The sequence below is a fragment of the Oncorhynchus mykiss genome, chromosome 22 (assembly GCF_013265735.2).
Source record: "Oncorhynchus mykiss isolate Arlee chromosome 22, USDA_OmykA_1.1, whole genome shotgun sequence".
Taxonomy (NCBI): Eukaryota; Metazoa; Chordata; class Actinopteri; order Salmoniformes; family Salmonidae; genus Oncorhynchus; species Oncorhynchus mykiss.
In genome coordinates, this window is record NC_048586.1 from 7,480,029 (window position 1) to 7,500,436 (window position 20,408).

Below are 20,408 nucleotides of genomic sequence, written 5' to 3' on the forward strand. Positions count from 1 at the left end.
CTTTGTCGTGTTGGTTTGTGATCCAGTTGCTTGCCATTACACCTCTGTGCTGAAAAGGATGGTCCTACAAGCAGAGCTGAATGCCACTGAACAGTCAACCAAATATGGAGATAACATCTACTTATCTTCATGTGTTTGCATGCAACCCCCATGATTAACTGAGAGCAAAACTGGATCAGGAGAGAGATCAGGCTTCTTGCAAAACCTGAAATGAGGATTATGTTGAGAAATGCAAATGTTTAACATGTGTTTTGGAGGGTGTTTATTTTATGGTCAGACAGCCATCTAGTGACCTTTGTCCTATTTATTTAGGGTATATTGACAATATACATCTCTCTGCCCCAACAATGGGAGTCATTGTCCACGATCTAGCTCCCTCTTGTCATTTCACTAGGTTGGTGGATAACCCTTTTTTTGAATGTTCCATGAGGGTTGTTGGTGTCAACCGCCTGTATTCAATTGAGAGATGCTATGCTACTAGCCTCATGTTACGAATATGCATAGCCATCTCGAGACTGATATAAAGTGTTTTTTCCTCAAAGTTGCAGTAATGTCACGTGTCCTACTTCTATCAGTGCACGCGTAACAACTGTGCGAAACAACGAAAAAACGCCACCTGCTGGAGGGAGACAGATTTTCCATCGAGTTGGGCCTCTCTTGGTTGAATGTTGATCACGTGACATATATTGGCGCTCACTTCCGGACACACCAACAACAGAGGGAGCTGCTGACATTATCCGAGAGGCGGCGGCAGGAGAAAGCGGTTCAGTGACCGGGAGGCTAGCTACCCGTCCACCGGTAATAGCACCAAACTAACGCATCTCATAGGTAGGCTTGGTGGTGTGACGCTTTTAAACATACTTTCATTTTGATCTGTTTTGTTTTCCTCCCCGGAAAAGTTGTCATTATTGACTATGGAACGCTCTTGTAGGTCAGTGAATGAATGCACGTTGATGTCAGCTGGCATACTCGTTTACTAGCAGTAGCTAGCTTAGCTACAACTGGAATGTTTTGTTGGCTTGCTTTCTAGATAACGTTATCTAGCCAGGTCCACAGTCATTTAAGGCGAGTGTGTACTGATCACTATATAGGTAACTTTAGTTAGCCATCTAATCAGCCAAAGTTCCACTAGCTAACTAGCTACTAATTTCATCAATAGACTCGATAAAAGGTGAATGCGTTTTCGGTTGTAGCATTAACATTATTTACTCTCTTTTCTGATGTACTAAACTGGCTAGGTGAGAGTTTTGCTTGTGTAGAGTCAGAAAATTGACTCGTCTTGATTTTTTTCGATTGAGTGGTAATCTCTAGGGGTGAGATCAAGGGTCTGCAATCGATCCTAAAGCAAAGCTCTAACTGAGCAACTATTCCCAGCCTAGCTGCCTGCTTTAAAACCGTATCGAGTATTTTTTTTTTTTTTTTTTTACCTATGTCTCAGCTCACTGGATATAGAACTAACCACATGTAAGGTCAGTGTTTCCAAATCAGTTCCTAGGATTTATTCCACCCCAACACTAACCCACCGGATTCATATAGTGCTTGGCAATTACTCGGGTTTGTGCTGGGATAGAATACAAATGTGAAACCCAGCGGTTCGTGAGGAACAGATTAAATTATAATCTGGAAACATTTAGAGATTAAAGGCCAGGACAATGGTCTCTTCTGTCTGCTCAATTTCACCAACTCAAAATACTAATGGGAATGAAAGGTGGTCTGAGGTTGCAGAGTATTTGAGTTAGACAGTATGTGTGTGTGACTGTTTGTGCCCACATGTGCTCTGATGATTGTGAGTGCGTGTGTGTTTGATCTCTGACTTCCAGTTGTGTGTTCTCTGGTGGTTGTGTGAGCTCTCTGTTTGTGTGTTCTCTGGTGGTTGTGTAAGCTCTGTCTGTGTGTTCTCTCGACGTCTCTTGTCTAATATTCAGTGTGAAAAGCAGGGATAGCATCGCCCACCAAGACCACGCACCTGCTCCTCCCTGTAGCCGGGGACACACCCCTCCACCGTTGCAACGGAGATCAAGGCGCACTATGGTGGATGTGACAAAATGGCCGCTGTTTAGCCTGATGGAAGGCGAGGAGCTCTCGTCCATACGACAGGCCTGTGTGTTTGGAACCTCCGCCAACGAGGTCATCTACATCACCCACAATGATGACGTAAGTGGTCAGATGATTGGTGTAGTCAGTGTGTTTTATCTGGAGTGGTCACTCCTAGGTCTCTCTTCTGGAATACACATGCACTCTGCACAGCACATGCTGACTGGTGTCTGCTTATTTCAAACAGTGACCCATCTCTCTTTCTCTTCCTTAGGTGTATGTGTTTGGGCTGAACTGCAGTAACTGCCTGGGAACAGGGGATAGCCAAAGCACCATCCTACCTAAGAAGCTGGACTTTCTGAGTGGGAGGAAAGTGGTCAGCCTCAGCTATGGCAGCGGACCCCACATCCTCCTGGCCACTGAGGGTACTACAGCACATAACAGGGATACAACATTCAAGAGGATGGCACAGAATGTTGGACATAGAAATGTCTTCAATAGAGCTGACATGATTCCCTAATCCCTATCCCAGATGCCTGTTCAAAGTATTTCTACCACTATTTGGGGTTTCTAACTCACCGTTTCCTCCATTGTGTGTCAGAGGGCGAGTTGTTTGCCTGGGGCCACAATGGCTACAGTCAGCTGGGGAATGGGACCACCAACCAGGGGGTCGCTCCTGTGCTGGTGTCTGCCAGCCTTCTCAACAAGAGGGTGACGGAAGTGGCCTGTGGTTCACATCACTCCCTGGCCCTGACCAACACTGGAGAGGTGAGAGAAGGAAGGATGGAGGGGGGTAGTGGGAGATAGGTGGCTTGTGACTCCTCACCCCATGATCCCTATTAATGCTGGAGAGGTTAAGATGGAAGGGTAGAGAGAAAGAGGGGGGGGTCTGTGGGGTTCTGCCTATATTGAAAATAACACTTGTGTCTGTCAGAAACATTTGAGGGGCTGGCCAACAACATTCCACGGACCATGGATTGAGAAACACTGCTCTAAGCCCCCTTACCACCGTGCCCTAGTCTAAACCAACTTACTGTGACCCAGTAAATCCAAGCTCTGATATAAAGGCCCTATTGTTACCCGCTGTTCTTTCACTGAGTCGGCTTTATGTCACTGGTCCAGTGACTGGCACCACTCTAGAGTGAACCTGATGTATTATCAGGGAAGTGGGCTGGACTTGTATTGCTGTTAGATGTGTGATGTTCTATAGTGTTTTGCACTATATTATTAAACCTAAAGAAAATTATTATATATTCAGTGAAATGTGATTCTCTGACCTCCCTGTCCAGGTGTATGCCTGGGGCTACAATAACTGTGGCCAGGTGGGGTCAGGGTCCACGGCCAACCAGCCCACCCCCAGGAGAGTGTCCAACTGTCTGCAGAACAAGGTGGTCGTCAGCATCACCTGTGGTCAAACCTCCTCTCTGGCTGTGGTCGAGAATGGAGAGGTGAGTGACCACAGTTTGAACGTGGGTTTGATATTAAATATGTTAAGTATTGTTTGTATTCAATCAGCCGGTGTACTTTAACTTAGTAGGTTCACAAGTATGCAGCAACCTTGCAGGACACCTAAGAGAGTGTTTGTGCGCTTGTTTCTTTCTCAGGTGTACGGCTGGGGCTATAACGGAAACGGCCAACTGGGGCTAGGCAACAACGGGAATCAGCTGACACCTTGTCGCCTGGTGGGCTTACAGGGTCTCTGTGTGCTACAGGTGCGCGAGTGCACACGCGCGCACACACACACACACACACTACCTCCACTACCATTAACCTCTCTCTTCCCATCCAGATAGTGTCTGGCTATGCCCACTCCTTGGCCCTAACGGACGAGGGGCTGCTGTATGCCTGGGGGACCAACACCTATGGCCAGCTGGGCACAGGCAACAAGAGCAACCAACTCAGCCCAGTCCAGATCATGGCTGAGAAGGAGAGGTGAGAAATGTCTATATACACAGTACACATCATGGCTGAGAAAGAGATGAGGCAGTCTCTGAATACAGACTGATCTCCTCCCTCCTCTCCAGCAGGATTGTAGAGATTGCAGCATGCCACTCCACACACACCTCAGCAGCTAAGACTCAGAGTGGCCAGGTGTACATGTGGGGCCAGTGTAGGGGTCAGTCCATCGTCTTGCCCTTCCTCACACACTTCTCCTGCACTGATGACGTTTTTGCTTGCTTTGCCACGCCCTCTGTCATGTGGAGGCTGCTCTCTATGGGTAAGGGTGTGTGACTGAGTACGTCCTCTCCTTTTGGTAGAGCATGATGACTTTCATTGTGTTTGTGTGTTCTCTCCAGAGCATGATGACTTCCTGACAGTGTCCCAGTCTTTAAAGAAGGAATTTGACAGCCCAGAGACGGCCGACCTCAAGTTCAGCGTGGATGGCAAATACATCCATGTGCACAAGGCTGTGCTCAAGATCAGGTCAGGCAGGTTGCTCACTGGGCTCTAACACAGCAAGATCAAATTACCCAGCTAACATCAATAAATGCTTTCCAAATCTAAATACTTTTTTGGATTATTGGGAAAGTTTGAAGTTGAATGGTCTATTATTGAGTCAAGTTGTTTTACCAGACCCATTGCAAGTTTATCTTTCCTAGCGAATGAGGAAATGTGGCATTATTTCACAATATTATAGAACACATGCTTTACATTAGTGCTTTTCAAAGACACTTAAGGGATAGTTCAGGATTTTGGTATGAAGCCCCTTCCCTACTTCCTCAGTCAGGTGAACTTGTGGATAATATTTCTATGTATCTGCGTCCAGTATGAAGGAAGCTAACTAGCTTGGCACAAAGACTCAAAGTGATTGGGTACAGCTAGCATGCTTAAATGGTATCCACAAGTTCGTGACTCTCGAAGTAGATAATGGGCCTCGTTGCCAAAATTCTGAACTATCCCTTTAAATGGAGGATATTTAGTGACGCTAATAGTTGTCCTCTACCCCTCTCCACTGCTAGGTGTGAGCACTTCAGGTCCATGTTCCAGTCCCATTGGAATGAAGACATGAAGGAGGTGATAGAGATCGACCAGTTCACCTACCCCGTCTACCGCTCCTTCCTAGAGTTCCTCTACACAGACAACATAGACCTGCCCCCAGAGGATGCTATCGGTCAGTCCCCCACCTAGCCATGCCTTACTGACAAGGCAATTAATCAATAGGGGAGGGTTAAAGGCTGTGACAGTGCGACCAGTCAAGCTCATATTGGGGTGTACCTCATCTGTAGACCAATCATTGATTTATAAAAGTCCAGAAACAACAGATGCAGACATCAATGTATGCAAACATCCCAAGCCAACAGTGATCCAGACTGTCTATGGTTGTGTTAGGTCTGCTGGACCTGGCCACATCCTACTGTGAGAACCGCCTGAAGCGTCTCTGTCAGCACATCATCAAGAGAGGCATCACCATAGAGAACGCCTTCTCTCTGCTCGCTGCTGCCGTGCGCTACGACGCAGAGGTCAGTCCCGCTTCCACACCTAGCAACAGGTAACTCTTCACCCAATCTTAAACTTTAGGCGGATTAACACACATCTGACCCTGTGTACCAGTGGCTAGGAGCAACTTCTACCAAGCCTACTTTCCCTGGGTTGTGTTCATTGGGGCACACCATAGCAAAGAAAAACTAAAATGAGCATTTGTTATTGGACAAGTGCTAACTTCATATTTCCTGTTTAACCATGTGGTGTATCTAGGACCTGGAGGAGTTCTGCTTTAAGTTCTGTGTGAACCACCTGACGGAGGTGACCCAGACTGCAGCCTTCTGGCAGATGGAAGGCAACCTTCTCAAAGAGTTCATCAGCCGAGCTAGCCGCTGTGGAGCCTTCAAGAACTGACCGCTGAACCGGCTCATCTCTGTCTCCATCACAGGGGGGCTACGCTAGGCTAAACACGCTCTGGTCTGCCATCTGATACGAGCCACCAGACTCCGTTAGCTGTAGCGTCTGCCAGTGGTTGTCTATTTACTGCAGATGATGGGTGGCAAAGGATGTTAAGTACCGGTAGTTACCCTAACCCCTGTTACAGAACTGTTCAGAGGGGTTATTCGATATTTCTATCGTCTTCCATCTCGCTCTGTGGGTTGGTAGTTACATCTTGCAGCTTTGGAGGCCAGAGTTCTTTGCAAGTATTTTGTTTCCCTTCTTGACGAGTGAGGAGCACGTTTGCACTTTCTGATATGGTGCAGTGGGTTCTGGGAAAGCCTGTGTGAGATTGATTATATAACTTGTCACTACTGACAGATAGCGATCTTCAGTGTTCTAATTGAAGGGTGGGTCTCAGGTTATTAGATCCAGTCTTAGGGATTGATTCAATCAGATCCGCTTTAGCCAACATCTGCATAGTGGTTGTTTTTGGGGTGTCGGAGGTGGAACTGCGTTAGCTGTGAAATCCACAAGTGGTTCCTGGTCTTATACCTAAAGCGGACATTGCCATTGGCTGCACGGAGTCACATTAACAGAAATCCCATGTAGCCTTGTTTACAAGTTTGAACACTGGAATGTGAGATGTAATCTTCAGCTCGATTTAAGACTATAGAAATCCTCATTATTTAGTTTCATGATTTTTCAATTTGACTGCCCACCTTCTTGTTCTGGGATGGCTGTGGCTTCATGACAATGATCAAGAGCAGCTGCTCACCCATCTAATGGCTCCACCACAGGTCAACCTCCAACACATCCACCATGCTGGTGTCGGTTATTGATCTGATTGAACCTAGGCCTTAATCTGTTAGAGCAATAAAAATGTTGTACTTGTGTGAAATCACATCATTCCTAAAAAGAGCAACAACAAAAACCTGTGCATGGGGTCAATGTAAACTCCATGACAGAGTTCTTGGAGAACATTGGGTTGGCTGGGTTTTTGAATGCAATATTTTCAGCCTACGTTACAGATGATTTCAGACATTTAAGGTATTGTTACTTTTCAGTATTTGCACTATATCTCAGCTGTACAGAACTATTATACAGAAATGATAATCACCTATTTTTTTATGTTCATTAAAGACAACTTGTAGATATTTAGTTACACACACACACTGAGTGTGAGAAAGCTGGGTGAAGGCTGCTTTGTTGTGAGGAGCTGCTGAGATTCCAGTTGAGTTTTTCTATGATTCCAACTGCCAGTAATTCATTTCTATGCCAATTCTATAGAGCGGTGTGCCAGTTAACTCTCCTCAATACGACCAAAACAAATGAGCTTATTGGATCCTGTTCTGAGGGCAGCACACAGTTGATCTGTTGGATAAAAGCTCTGTGGGCAGAGCCTAAAGTGACAGATCGGTGGGTGGAGTATACGTGAGTCAAAGAAAAGGGAGGTGGGTGTAAGAACTGGTTGCAAAACAAGGGCTCAATTCGATCCCACCGCCGAAGTTCAGCGCTCTAGCGGTCATTTTCCACTGAGCCGACATATGCAGCGTTTACCGTGTATGCAGTTTCCGCTACCACGGAAGTCTTGTGATGCATTTTTTTTTAATTTTTTTTTTTACATGGTTGACATATTGGAGATAAGACAAGTACTGGAAACAGAACACTGAAAAATATGGCCTGGTATTCACAGCTGACTTTGAATAGGCTTTTGATAAAGTTGACTGGAGTTTATAAATAAATGCCTGAAATATTTCAACTTCTCAAAGTTTTAAACTGTCAACAGAAGTAAAACAAGGTTGTCCGCTATCGGCATATCTATTAATATCAAAGGGATAGAAATCCAGGGCTCGAAAACAAAGGTGTCATTGTACACCGACTCATGTTCTTTTAAATCAACAATATGGATCCCTGCGCGATCTAGATACTTTTTCTAACCTCTGGATTAAAACCAAATGATGATACGTGTACTATATTATGTATTGGATCACAAAATACATATTTTACATTACCGTGTAGTTTACCAATAAAATGGTCTGACGGTTATGTGGACATACTCGGTATACATTTCCCAAAAGAAAGAAATGAACTCACTCCAATTTTAATAGAAAGTTGGAAAAATCACCCCGATTAACTCTAGTCATATTACAGTTTACATATTTGCTTATGGTCTTGCCTACACTTTTTATAAATTACATGAGCAAAAATATTCAACTTTATTTGGAACGGCAAGCCAGACCAAATGAAACGGGCCTATTTATATAATGAATTTGAATTTGGAGGGCAGAAATGATTAAAGCGTTAGACCTCTCATACAAAAGTTATTATATTCCGAACTGGTTCTCTAGCAGATTATTAAGAATGTCTCACCCCTTGTTCAAGAATGGCCTTTTCCCCTTTATTCAGATTACAACATCTCACTTTCAGTTATTTGAAAATGATTTCACATATAACACACTGTTAGACATAATACACTAACATATTGACCAGAAATACTCTTAACAGTCTAAAAAGATGAAGAATCAATTATCTACCATAGGAAAATTGTGCTGGACTATGTATTGTGTCAATGTATATATTGAAATATATACATTGGTTTGCTCAGATAAATTATTCAATTTCTTCATTGCATGGCAGCATGACTACAACAGAAGAACCATATATTTCCACCTTAAAACAATCCTTGCTGCTTTGTTCTGTGCAATCTGTAGCCTCCTAATTTCACTTGCTGATGCATTTCCCCAGACCACAGAACAGTAAGGAGCTTGTCTGCTGGCCATGCATTAGACCAAAATTGGTTAAAGAAACTTGTGATTAAAAAATATATATATATATATACACACACACACACACACCAGTTTCATTTAATTAAGGACCAAAAAATTGACTGCTGTGCCGTATCGATTGCAAAATAGTTGAGAAGACATTTTTTATGTACTGATTCCATGACACATGGTTTATGAACCAATACGCAAAACAACGCCGGATTCAAAACTTTGAATTACACAAAATTCTTGCAACAAATAGAATTATATATATATACCTCCCCCACTCTGAAGATGTTGGTACAAAGACACAGAATCATTTGTTTTGGTACTGTCCATATGTAGCTTGTTTTTGGTCACATTTACCTGGAGCTAACTCTGCAGATAGCACTACTGGGTGATTTGAAAAGTCAAACATTTTTGCCAAAACTATTGACTCTAATTTACAATCTGTAGAAACTATGAGAATAGAAAGGTTCAGAACTTTTGTGAAGCGTCACAGCACAATTGAAAAATATATGGCAAATATAAATAAAACATGGACGGTGTTAAGAGATCGATGGGAGGGGTTGAGTGGAGCTGAAGGGTGGGATTAAAAACAAGATAACTAATGTAAAATAGCAGTTAAAAATATATGGCAAAATAGAAATCAAACTGGATGTGCATCAGAGATAGATGGGAGGGGTTGGTGGTAGCTGAAGGGTGGGATTAAAAAAAAAAAAAGATTGTCTGTAAAATGTATATAGTATGTATAAACTAGAAGCCTAAGTGTTATTGTTCATTACTTTACTCCAATTAGGAGAGAGGTGGTAGGGTTAGGGGAAAATATATGATTTATTAAGTACCAGTCAAAAGACACCTACTCGTTCCAGGGTTCTTTATTTTGACTATTTCCAAACATTGTTGAAAAATAGTGAAGATATCAAAAGTATGAAATAACATGGAATCATGTAGTAACCAAAAAAGTGTTAAATCAAAATATATTTTATATTTGAGATTATTCAAAGTATGCCACCCTTTAAGTTGATGACAGCTTTGCACACTCCTTGCATTCTCTCAACCAGCTTCATGAGATAGTCACCTGGAATACATTTCAATTAACAGGTGTGGTTGTTAAAAGCTAATTTGTGGAATTTCTTTCCTTAATGCATTTGAGACAATAAGCTGTGTTGTGACAAGGTAGAGGTGGTATACAGAAGATAACCCTATTTGGGAAAAAGACCAAGTCCATATTATGGCAAGTACAGCCCAAATAATCTAAGAGAAACAACAGTCCCTCATTGCAGAACTTTCAAAGTTTCTTCAAGTGCAGTCGCAAAAATCATCAAGAGCTATGGTGAAGCTGGCTCTCATGTGGACTGCCACAGAAAAGGAAAACCCAGTGTTACCTCTGCTGTAGAGGATAAGTTCATTAGAGTTAATTGCACCTCAGATTGTAGCCCAAATAAATGCTTCACAGAGTTCAAGTAACAGACATCTCAACATCAACTGTTCAGAGGAGACGGTGTAAAATCAGGCCTTCATGGTTGAATTGCTGCAAAGAAACCAGTACTAAAGGACACCAATAATAAGAAGAGACTTGCTTGGGCCAAGAAACACGAGCAATGGACATTAGACCAGTGGAAGTTTGTCCTTTGGTCTGATTAGTCCAAATGTTAGATTTTTGGTTCCAACAGCTATCGTCTTTGTAATACGCAGAGTAGGTGAACGGATGATCTCCGCATGTGTGGTTCCCACTGTGAAGAATGTGATGGTGCTTTGCTGGTGACACTGTCAGTGATTTATTTAGAATTCAAGGCACACTTAACCAGCATGGCCACCACAGCATTCTTCAACGATACGCCATCCCATCTAGTTTGCGCTTAGTGGGACTATCATTTGTTTTTCAACAGGACAATGACCCAACACACCTTCAGGCTGTTTGACCAAGAAGGAGAGTGATGGAGTGCTGCATCAGATGACCACAATCACCTGACCTCAACCCAATTGAGATGGTTTGGGATGAGTTGAAATGGAGCGTGAAGGAAAAGCAGCCAACAAGTGCTCAGCATATGTGTGAACTCCTTCAAGACTGTTGGAAAAGAATTCCAGGTGAAGCTGGTTGAGAGAATGCCAAGAGTGTGCAAAGCTGTCAAGGCAAAGGGTGGCTACTTTGAAGAATCTAAAATATATATTTTGATTTGTTTACGACATGATTCCATACGTTATTTCTTAGTTGATGTTTTCACTATTATTCTAAAATAAAAAAATACCCCCCCCAAAAAATAGTACAAATAAAGTAAAACCCTTGAATGAGTAGGCGTGTCCAAACTGGTACTGTACATTATTTTTTTTACATTGGTGAAGCTATAAAGTCCCTTTTCTGGCAAGTGAAAAAGCCAGCCTCTTCTTGTTTGACAATTGCTTCTACTAGATATAAATATAAACACGGTGGTAATATAAGATTAGGTTATGTGTGTTTGGTATTATGATAAGAAAGCGGAACAAGTTTTTTCAAAAAACATTGAGAAATCAAATGATAAATATATGGCTGAATAATACACCTTTACAAATGAGGAAAGGTGAATTGAACTTTGAAGGCTGTAATTTCTGGCAGTGCCGCTCATCTTTTCAGGGCTGACCTGGCTTCTCTTATGGCTGCCGTAGCTCTCTGTAGCTCCCTTTGCTTCTTCTTAAACTCTGAACAAAGGAGGGAGAATACATTTGATTTATATTTGCATTATATTAGTTGTTTAAAGGCTCACGAAGTGCATGTAGAGCAATTTACAGAGCATACAACAAACAATGGGTCTGGGCTAGAAAAATATGAATACAGGCTTCACAAGCTTTGAAAATAAGAAGCCTTACCATTTGCACAACGCTATAAAAACTCCTAACTCTGTTATTAATCCACTAATTCTCACCTCTCTCCTGCTGTGAAAGCATCTGTGATAATTTTCCAGAGGCCTCAATCACTCTCAGAGAGAGATCATAATCTGTGAAGGAAGACAGAGAAAGCAAAAACATACGAAAGAAAATAAATGAAGCCTGCCATTCTGATTATATGCTCCTAACAGTGTTCAATTGGTGACAGTTTTATTTAATATACCAGCCAACCCCCTCCAGCCACTCACCCTCCTGACTGGCCTGATCTGACAGGATCCTCTTGGAGATGCCGACCATGTCAGAGATGAAAGTGGTGAAGATGGACTCTGTACAGCCTGCTTCGGTACACCTCCTCCAGAACACCCTGCTGGCTGCATTGCTGGAGCCAGAACCACCAGGTGAACCCAGGCCTTCAGGCCTTGCAAGGGGACACTGGGAGACAGCGTGTGGAGAGGGAGATGGAGGAGAGGACACTGGGCCATAACACACAATAGCTGTGCTGGCCAAATTGAGTGGACCAGAGTGGACGGATGAGCAGTCAGGTGAGTGGACAGGCAAGATGGGATCAATAGCAGGTCCAGGTGAGTGAGAGCTGCCGTGTGGTGAACCAGGTGAGTGCGGAACAGAACCATGACAAGACTCAGAACTGCACACTGAGAGGATAGAGAGAACACAGAAGGAGCGAGATGATCGAGAACTCAACCATTTGAGTTTTTCCTTCCTGGCTAGTAGGGAGGGATTATATGTAAGAGTTAATGAAAAGTGAGCGTACAGGTGAGAGGTGAGGAGCTGTAACTACCTGTGGCCTGAGAGGGTTCTTCAGATGCAACACACAGCATCACTGGCAGCAAAAGACTCTGGGACCCGGCATCCTGCAGAAAGATCAAATTCAATTGGTTACATTCTTCACAAACAACAGGTGTTGACTAACAGTGAAATGCTTACTTATGGGTCCTTTTCCCAACAATGCAGGGTTAAAGATAAAGATTTGTAAAAATACAAATAGAAACAGTGACAAGGAATAAATACAGTGAATAACGAGTGGAAATAACATGGCTATGTACAGGGAGTACCAGTACCGAGTCAATGTGCAGGGGTACGAGGTAATTGAGGTAGATATGTATATATAGCTAGGGTTAAAGTGATAGCTGGACAGTAGCAGCAGCGTATGTGGTGAGTGTGGCGTCAGTATGCATACGTTTATGTAAACTGTGTGAGTGAGTGAGAGAGAGGAGTCCAGTGTGTGCATAGAGTGCCAAAAAAGGGCCAAAGCAGGTAGTCCGAGTAGCCATATGATTAGCAGTCTTGTAAAGTAGCCTCATGGTTTGAGGGTAGAAGGTGTTCAGGGTCCTATTGGTTCCAGACTTGGTGGTGCACTGGTACCGTTACCGTGCAGTAGCAGACAGAACAGTCTATGGCTTTGGTGGATGGTGTCAGAAGAATGTTTGGTCCTTCCTCCGACACCGCCTGGTATAGAGGTCCTGGATGGCAAGGAGCTCGGCCACCGTGATGTAATGGGCCGTACGCACTACCCTCTGTAGCACCTTATGGTTGAATCAATGGTTTAGGACCAGTAGTCAAAGATAAGAGGACAAGAGTAGTCAGAGAATTAAAGCTATGTAACTCACGGAGTCGATTAACGTATAGTCCCCATCTTCAGGTGCTGGCTGATTTCCTAAGGAAAATTGGTTTGTAATATTATTAGGTTTGATATTAAACATCCTGGTAATGTGGTGTGTTAATCTGTGTCCTGACATGTTTTACCTGTGGTGGAAGCTATGGGGGTCTCAGCATGATTACTGTGAAGTAAGAGCGCAAAATCAATAATCTTGTGTCACTGTACACTACAGAGGCAGGCAACTATCCCCCTCCTTCCCTTTTTATAACATTTGACTTACACAGGAAACGCCTCAACACTGAAATGATAACATGCTATTTGAACAACCTTGACAACAGAGAGCCTTGGAAGGTAAAGACGTGTCAGAATAAACCAAATTGGTTGCAGTCTATCACAGTGACATCCATTTTGTCACCAAAGCCCCATATACTACCCACCACTGCGACCTGTATGCTCTCGTTGGCTGGCCCTCGCTACATATTCGTTGCCAAACCCATTGGCTCCAGGTCATCTATAAGTCTTTGCTAGGTAAAGCCCCGTCTTATCTCAGCTCACTGGTCACCATAGCAACACCCACCCGTAGAAGGCGCTCTAGCAGGTATATCTCACTGGTCATCCCCAAAGCCAACACCTACTTTGTCCGCCTTTCCTTCCAGTTCTCTGCTGCCAATGACTGGAACGAATTGCAAAAAAATATATAAAAAAATAAATAAATCACTGAAGCTGGACACTGATATCTCCTTCTCTAACTTTAAGCATCAGCTGTCTGAGCAGTTTACCAATCCCTGTACACAGTCCATCTGTAAATAGCACACCCATCTACCTCATCCCCATATTGTTATTATAATTATTTTTTTGCTCTTTTGCACCCCAGTATCTGTACTTTGCACACACTGTACATAGATTTTTCTATTGTGTTATTGACTGTACGTTTGTTTATCCCATATGTAACTCTGTTGTTTTTGCCGCACTGCTTTTCTTTATCTTGGCCAGGTCGCAGGTGTAAATGAGAACTTGTTCTTCACTGGCCTACCTGGTTAAAAAAAACACACAAAAAAAACATGCACTGCCTCCATTGAAAGTAGTTTAATTGAAACTAGATGAGAGCACTATCACCATTACCTGTCTTCAGAGTTGACAAGGTCTTCTAGATTGGACTCCAGAGGGGAAAACTCCATATCAATCCTATTCACATCTCCATCTGTTACAGAACACACCAACATACTAATCAATGCAATGTGTTGCTCATGTCTTTGTATAAACTTTATTTAAAAAATGACAACAACCAAGGTAGTGAAAAAGGAGGCTACAGGAACAATAAAGCAACCTGAGTCTGAGGAGTTATCCATTATCCTCCTGTTTTTGGACTTTCTTGATGATGTCACTTCCCGTCTGACAAAAAAAGTGAGAACGGGCGCAGTGTTCAGAAAATAGTCCCCAAAGAATCCAGTCCATATTTTATGAATGAGAGAGAGACACATTTACTGAACTGTTTGTCAGCAAAAAACATACAAAGCAGCATGAACTCCACACTCAGAACAGAGCAGGTCAGCTGGACAGAACCAAAGAACCAGACCACCCTACAACATGCATACCTCAATTCCATACTTACTTGCTAGAGAAGTTCAACCGTCTCTGTTTCAAAAGCAAAGAGATTATGATTCACTATATTTTCATACGATTACATTAAGTGACTTTCTTTACTGCAGAAGATATGCATCCATTTTTAAAAGCTAAATACAAACACCTTGGGTGTTGGTGTCTGCCGTTGGTTTTCAGGTGTGTTGTAGTCACTCTTGCAAGATGAGGGTCCTGACAAAGCATGTCCTTTAAAATTACAACATATCCAAAACATACAACATTTACAAATGTATCTGATCTACAGAGAACACCTTTGTGTAACACACAACCAAAGGAAGTGCGAGTCAGTGGAGACAAAATGACTTACCATTCAGCTCTTTCTGCAGCGACAGTGGTTTATGCGTTTCACAGTACAACCTGGGACAGAGGCATTCCAGGCTCTTACAACAACATAATAAATCACCCTTACTGACATCAATGATAGAAATTAATGAGCAAAGCCATTGGTTTTGGAATAAAAGACTCCTTATACTCACTTGAAAATGCCACTGTCGATGTGTTCTAGACTGATGCTCTCCTCTTTCTTTTCACAGATGACACAAAACAGCTGCAATTGGGAATGAATATTGATTAACTTTAGGTTATATTATTTTAGGTTATAAACTCAGCAAATAAAGAAAAGTCCTCTCACTGTCAACTGCGTTTATTTTCAGCAAACTTAACATGTGTAAATATTTGTATGAACATAACAAGATTCAACAACTGAGACAAACTGAACAAGTTTCACAGACATGTGACTAATAGAAATGGTATAATGTGTCACCGAACAAAGGGGGGGTCAAAATCAAAAGTAAAAGTCAGTATCTGGTGTTGCCACCAGCTGCATTAAGTACTGCAGTGCATCTCCTCTTCATGGACTGCACCAGATTTGCCAATTCTTGCTGTGAGATGTTACCCCCTCTTCCACCAAGGCACCTGCAAGTTCCCAGACATTTTGGGGGGGGTGGCCCTAGCTCTTACCCTCCGATCCAACAGGTCCCAGGCGTGCTCATTGGGATTGAGATCCAGGCTCTTCGCTGGCCATGGCAGAACACTGACATTCATGTCTTGCAGGAAATCACGCACAGAACGAGCAGTAGGGCTGGTGGCATTTCCATGCTGGAGGGTCATGTCAGGATGAGTCTGCAGGAAGGGTACCACACGAGGGAGGAGGATGTCTTCCTTGTAACGCACAGCGGAGAGATTGCCTGCAATGACAACAAGCTCAGTCCGATGATGCTGTGACACACCACCCCAGACCATGACAGACACTCCACCTTCAAATCGATCCCGCTCCAGAGTACAGGCTTCGGTGTAATGCTCATTCGTTCGACGATAAACGCGAATCCGACCATCACCCCTGGTGAGACAAAACCGCGACGAGCATTTTTGCCAGTCCTGTCTGGTCCAGCGACGGTGGGTTTGTGCCCATAGGTGACGTTGTTGCCGGTGATGTCTGGAGAGGACCTGCCTTACAACAGGCCTACAAGCCCTCAGTCCAGCCTCTCTCAGCCTATTGCGGACAGTCTGAGCACTGAAGGAGGGATTGTGCGTTCCTGGTGTAACTCGGGCAGTTGTTGTTGCCATCCTGCACTTGTCCCGCAGGTGTGATGTTCGGATGTACCGATCCTGTGCAGGTGTTGTCACACGTGGTCTACCACTGCGAGGATGATCAGCTGTCCTTCCTGTCTCAGCTGTCCTTCCTGTCTCCTTGTACCGCTGTCTTAGGCATCTCACAGTACAGACATTGCAATTTATTGCCCTGACCACATCTGCAGTCCTCATGCCTCCTTGCAGCATGCCTAAGGCACGTTCACGCAGATGAGCAGGGACCCTGGCATCTTTGTTTTGGTGTTTTTCAGAGTCAGTAGAAAGGCCTCTTTCGTGTCCTAAGTTTTCATAACTGTGACCTTAATTGCCTACCGTCTGTAAGCTGTTAGTGTCTTTAACGAACGTTCCACAGGTGCATGTTCATTAATTGAATATGGTTCATTGAACAAGCATGTGAAACAGTGTTTAAACCCTTTACAATGAAGATCTGTGACTTATTTGGATTTTTACGAATTATCTTTGAAAAACAGGGTCCTGATAAAGGGACGTTTCTTTTTTTGCTGAGTTTAGTACACTACAGGACCATTATTTGGAGGGAGAAACGTGATTTGTATTCATTTCTGAGCCTTCCGCTAGATGATGTTGTTCAATGATGACCAGAAGACAGGAATAGTGACCAGCTAATCAATCATATATAGGCCTAGCTATTAACTATCCATTTTCAAAAATGACCTGTGTGCGTGTTATTAAATTCTTACATTACACTGTAGTCAGTGGCATACAGACCTTGGATGACATTTCTCCATTGTTGTTCTTCTCTGTGTCTGAATCCCCGTTGCAGGACAAAGATGTACCATTGGATGCTGTGTTGAGACAGAAACAATCCTCAAGAACAAGTGACACCTCATTAACTTACAGTTTTTTGTTGAAACTGCCAGCTGGACTGGCAGAGGCTGCGTGTTTGTGTACCAAGCCAGGAAGATTTGCCCAGATGGACTAACAGCTATTTAATAAACTAAACACATCCAGATGGGTATCGGGATGGACGATTAATTGATTCCTGCTATAGGCTTGGGTCGTATACTGTGGTATTTTGAAATACAGACGGTGTGATTTTCAATACATGCTTGTTAGCTGTTAGCTTTTTATTTAGTTTAAGAAATAGCGCCCCCTGTGGGCACTGCTGGAAATACCGGATTCCCCAGTATGGTACAGGAGAATGGAATTGAAGGTACGGAAATCTGGATACCACTCAACCCTAGCCTACAGGCAGATGGACACATCAAAATAACCAGCAGCCACCTCACCTCCTAATTCTGGATTATGCTTCTGACAGTACACCCTGTAACAAACAGAGACACGGTCATAGAGACCCAGTCAATAACATGTTCATTAACTTTATCTATTAAATTGGTCAGTTGAGACCCGTTGTCCTATACAATGAAGTTCAAAAATATATTTCACAGTTGTTTAGGAAGAAAAGGTGCTATGCCTTGCACTCACGTATACTTCCCTTCAATACGGTCTTCGACGTTGTGGGCCCCGTCTTCCACAGCACAGGGGTAATGGTAGGACTTCTGACAGCGTTTCACCTCACACCCCACCGTGGCACCCTTCCTCTTACACCTGTAGCAAATCTGGGGGGAGATACAGTTTGCTTGTGCAGTGACAGTAGGCCAACAAAACCAAAACCATCAGACATTACTGAAACAACACACACACACGACTTAATTAGTTCAAACGATGTTCAAACAACGATCATGGTTTGAACAACTTATGTCAAACACTAAGGGAAACATTAAAATAACCTCACCAGTCTGTTTCCCCTCCTCATCTCATTCTGGACATCTTTTACAGTGAAACCAAACAAGTCGTCAAACTCTGGCGAGTTCTGGCAAATAACCCCAGATGAATAAAGCTGCAATTCAAAACACATGGAAGAGTTAAAGGGGCAATCTGAGATTCAAACACCAAATGGCAGCCCCAACAGTTTTATTTGATAAATATTATGTAACCAATCAAATTCATAGATGGAGCTATGGATGCATGGACTGGCCATTCATGGGATCAAAATGATAGTTTTAACCATGTTTTGAAGATATACAGTGTTTGTTTACAATCACATTGTATTTCTTTGTTTATAAACAATGTTATTTTGGCTTCTGATGGGGTAAGATAGCTCATAAGGCATGTCAATTATATTATCATGATAGGAAAACCAGTGTCCCCAAACGAGCTGCATTCAGGATTTAAATGGGAAAGGAAACAACAAAGCCGATCATATAAGTACTGTAGTGTTCAATAGACCAGGGCTTCTCAAAACGTTTTGAGTCCAGGGAACCCTTTCGTGATATCAACTTCTTCAGGGACCCCCTCAATCAGAACAAAACTCAAGTGAGATAAATAGCATACAAGAAGTTCTACTATGACTGTCAGTGCATGGCCGGACGAACCCAGTCTCGGGCCCTGGGAAGTAACATTCTAAAGTCCCATCTCTTGGCATTGTAGAGACATTATTACAGTTTAAGCTAATATCCTGCAATTCTACACATTTTGTCATGGGGCAGAGAGATATTGTTGTTGTTTTAGCTTTAAACCTAATATCCTGCAATTCTACACATTTTGCCATGAGGCAGAGAGAACATTTTTCCGTAAAGCTTACATTACAGTGCATTTATGTTTTAAAAAATACAATAACATTTTGGGGAATACAAGAATTATTGAGCTGTCAAATTAATAATTGGTGGAGTACTGTGGATACCAATTTCCCTGTGAGCCTCCCAGGCCCATGTTGCCCAGGGTTAATAACATCAATTGTATATTAATAATATTACATTGTATAACTCTAAACCTATTCCTAAAATCCCTTTGCCAAAGTTCGTTTAATCTGTTAGTAATATATATGTTATATGTTATATATATATATATATATGTTTAAATGCAGAACCTAGGGTCCGAGAACCCCTGGCTGCAATAGACTAATCATAACACTAGGGTAGGGTCCGGGTCAGAACCCCACTGTTAACTGTGTCAATCGACAGCTGTTTTCCACATGCTGTTGTCTACTAAATCTGCAAATTTGATTGACTCGTTTTAGTTCCTTCCCCAAAAATATCGTGGTTAGCCTAGCAGTACCAAAATATTCCCCCAAAGCAAAAGGTCACGGCAAAGCTTTTCGAATCTTACCAAGCAGTTCTGATGAGCGGTGACGGAATCTTTCGTCGATAATGGTCCAGTTGTCAGATTTTCCTTGGAACTTTTACAAAGTGCGCATCGTATTTTCCTACCATGCGGCTCGGGACCCATTCTCCATGTGTTGTTATCTTTAGCAATTTGACAGAAAACCACAGCGTGCTAGAAATGTAGGTATGAGCGGATCGACCTAATCTCCGTCCGTTCGCAACGTCGAATTTTTTTTTCGCTTCTTCTACACTAATACAGAAATCACGCGATATGAATCGAATAGTAGGGCCCCGTCTGACTCAGTATTTGTTCACAAGGGTCAACGTTTCGTATCGTAATTTCCGAGTAGGCAAAAAGAATAGTCCTGCTTCTGCTTCTGCTTCTGCTTCTATGGTGCTTCTTCTTCTATGGTATAATGGCTTTCGCAGACATTAAATGTGCATTCCGCCACCTAATGTGCGGGTGAATAATAAAGATCCCAAAAAATGAAAACATTTGGGTAAAATAAAATATAATTCCAACTCCCAATTTTTATTTATTTATTACTAAACAAAATCAATATGCTTTTCTGTAATTGTATTTAATTTTTTAAACTCATTTTACTCAGGTCCCAACACAGAGGGGGACATTTCCTAGTGACAAAATCCGTAGTGCTTCTGCTGTAAAGTCTTGGAGCCCCAAAAACTTTTTGGCTGCATATATAATGATATCTAGCTTCAAATCAAATGTTATTTGTCACATACACATGCTTGTGCTTCTAGTTCCGACAATGCCGTAATAACCAACGAGTAACCTAACCTAACAATTCCACAACTGCTACCTTATACAGACAAGTGTAAAGGGATAAAGAATATGTACATAAAGATATGTGAATGGGTGATGGTACAGAACGGCATAGGCAAGATGCA

General features: G+C 42.7%; 2 protein-coding genes across 10 annotated transcripts; one reads left to right on the forward strand and one right to left on the reverse strand.

Annotated features, from left to right (window-relative positions):
* Positions 1–672: 672 nt before the first annotated feature.
* LOC110501295 (RCC1 and BTB domain-containing protein 1) lies at positions 673–8,272 on the forward strand. Of its 7 annotated transcripts, none has more exons than XM_021578756.2 (12): positions 673–828; positions 1,926–2,154; positions 2,309–2,459; positions 2,636–2,802; positions 3,324–3,482; positions 3,639–3,746; positions 3,824–3,966; positions 4,059–4,252; positions 4,332–4,458; positions 4,995–5,146; positions 5,365–5,495; positions 5,731–5,987. In XM_021578756.2, the coding sequence occupies exons 2-12, from the start codon at positions 2,029–2,031 to the stop codon at positions 5,869–5,871; spliced, it is 1,599 nt and encodes a 532-aa protein (XP_021434431.1). In that variant the 5' UTR covers positions 673–828; positions 1,926–2,028; the 3' UTR covers positions 5,872–5,987. The 7 variants fall into 7 exon arrangements, with proteins under 7 accessions (XP_021434431.1, XP_021434432.1, XP_021434428.1 ...); XM_021578757.2 differs by having other exon boundaries at positions 684–798; XM_021578753.2 differs by having other exon boundaries at positions 712–931; positions 5,365–5,524; positions 5,731–8,272.
* Positions 8,273–10,842: 2,570 nt separating this feature from the next.
* On the reverse strand, positions 10,843–19,891 carry phf11 (PHD finger protein 11). 3 transcript variants are annotated; one of them, XM_021578759.2, is made up of 17 exons: positions 19,504–19,890; positions 18,131–18,235; positions 17,821–17,954; positions 17,625–17,659; positions 17,104–17,180; positions 15,264–15,334; positions 15,095–15,144; positions 14,894–14,958; positions 14,759–14,781; positions 14,474–14,538; positions 14,269–14,347; positions 13,293–13,327; positions 13,157–13,203; positions 12,328–12,400; positions 11,777–12,181; positions 11,567–11,638; positions 10,843–11,342 (listed from the first exon to the last, which is right to left on the reverse strand). In XM_021578759.2, the coding sequence occupies exons 1-17, from the start codon at positions 19,621–19,623 to the stop codon at positions 11,266–11,268; spliced, it is 1,533 nt and encodes a 510-aa protein (XP_021434434.2). In that variant the 5' UTR covers positions 19,624–19,890; the 3' UTR covers positions 10,843–11,265. The 3 variants fall into 3 exon arrangements, with proteins under 3 accessions (XP_021434434.2, XP_021434433.2, XP_036814470.1); XM_021578758.2 differs by having other exon boundaries at positions 14,894–14,973; XM_036958575.1 differs by lacking the exon at positions 11,777–12,181 and having other exon boundaries at positions 14,894–14,973; positions 19,504–19,891.
* Between the last annotated feature and the right edge of the window lie 517 nt (positions 19,892–20,408).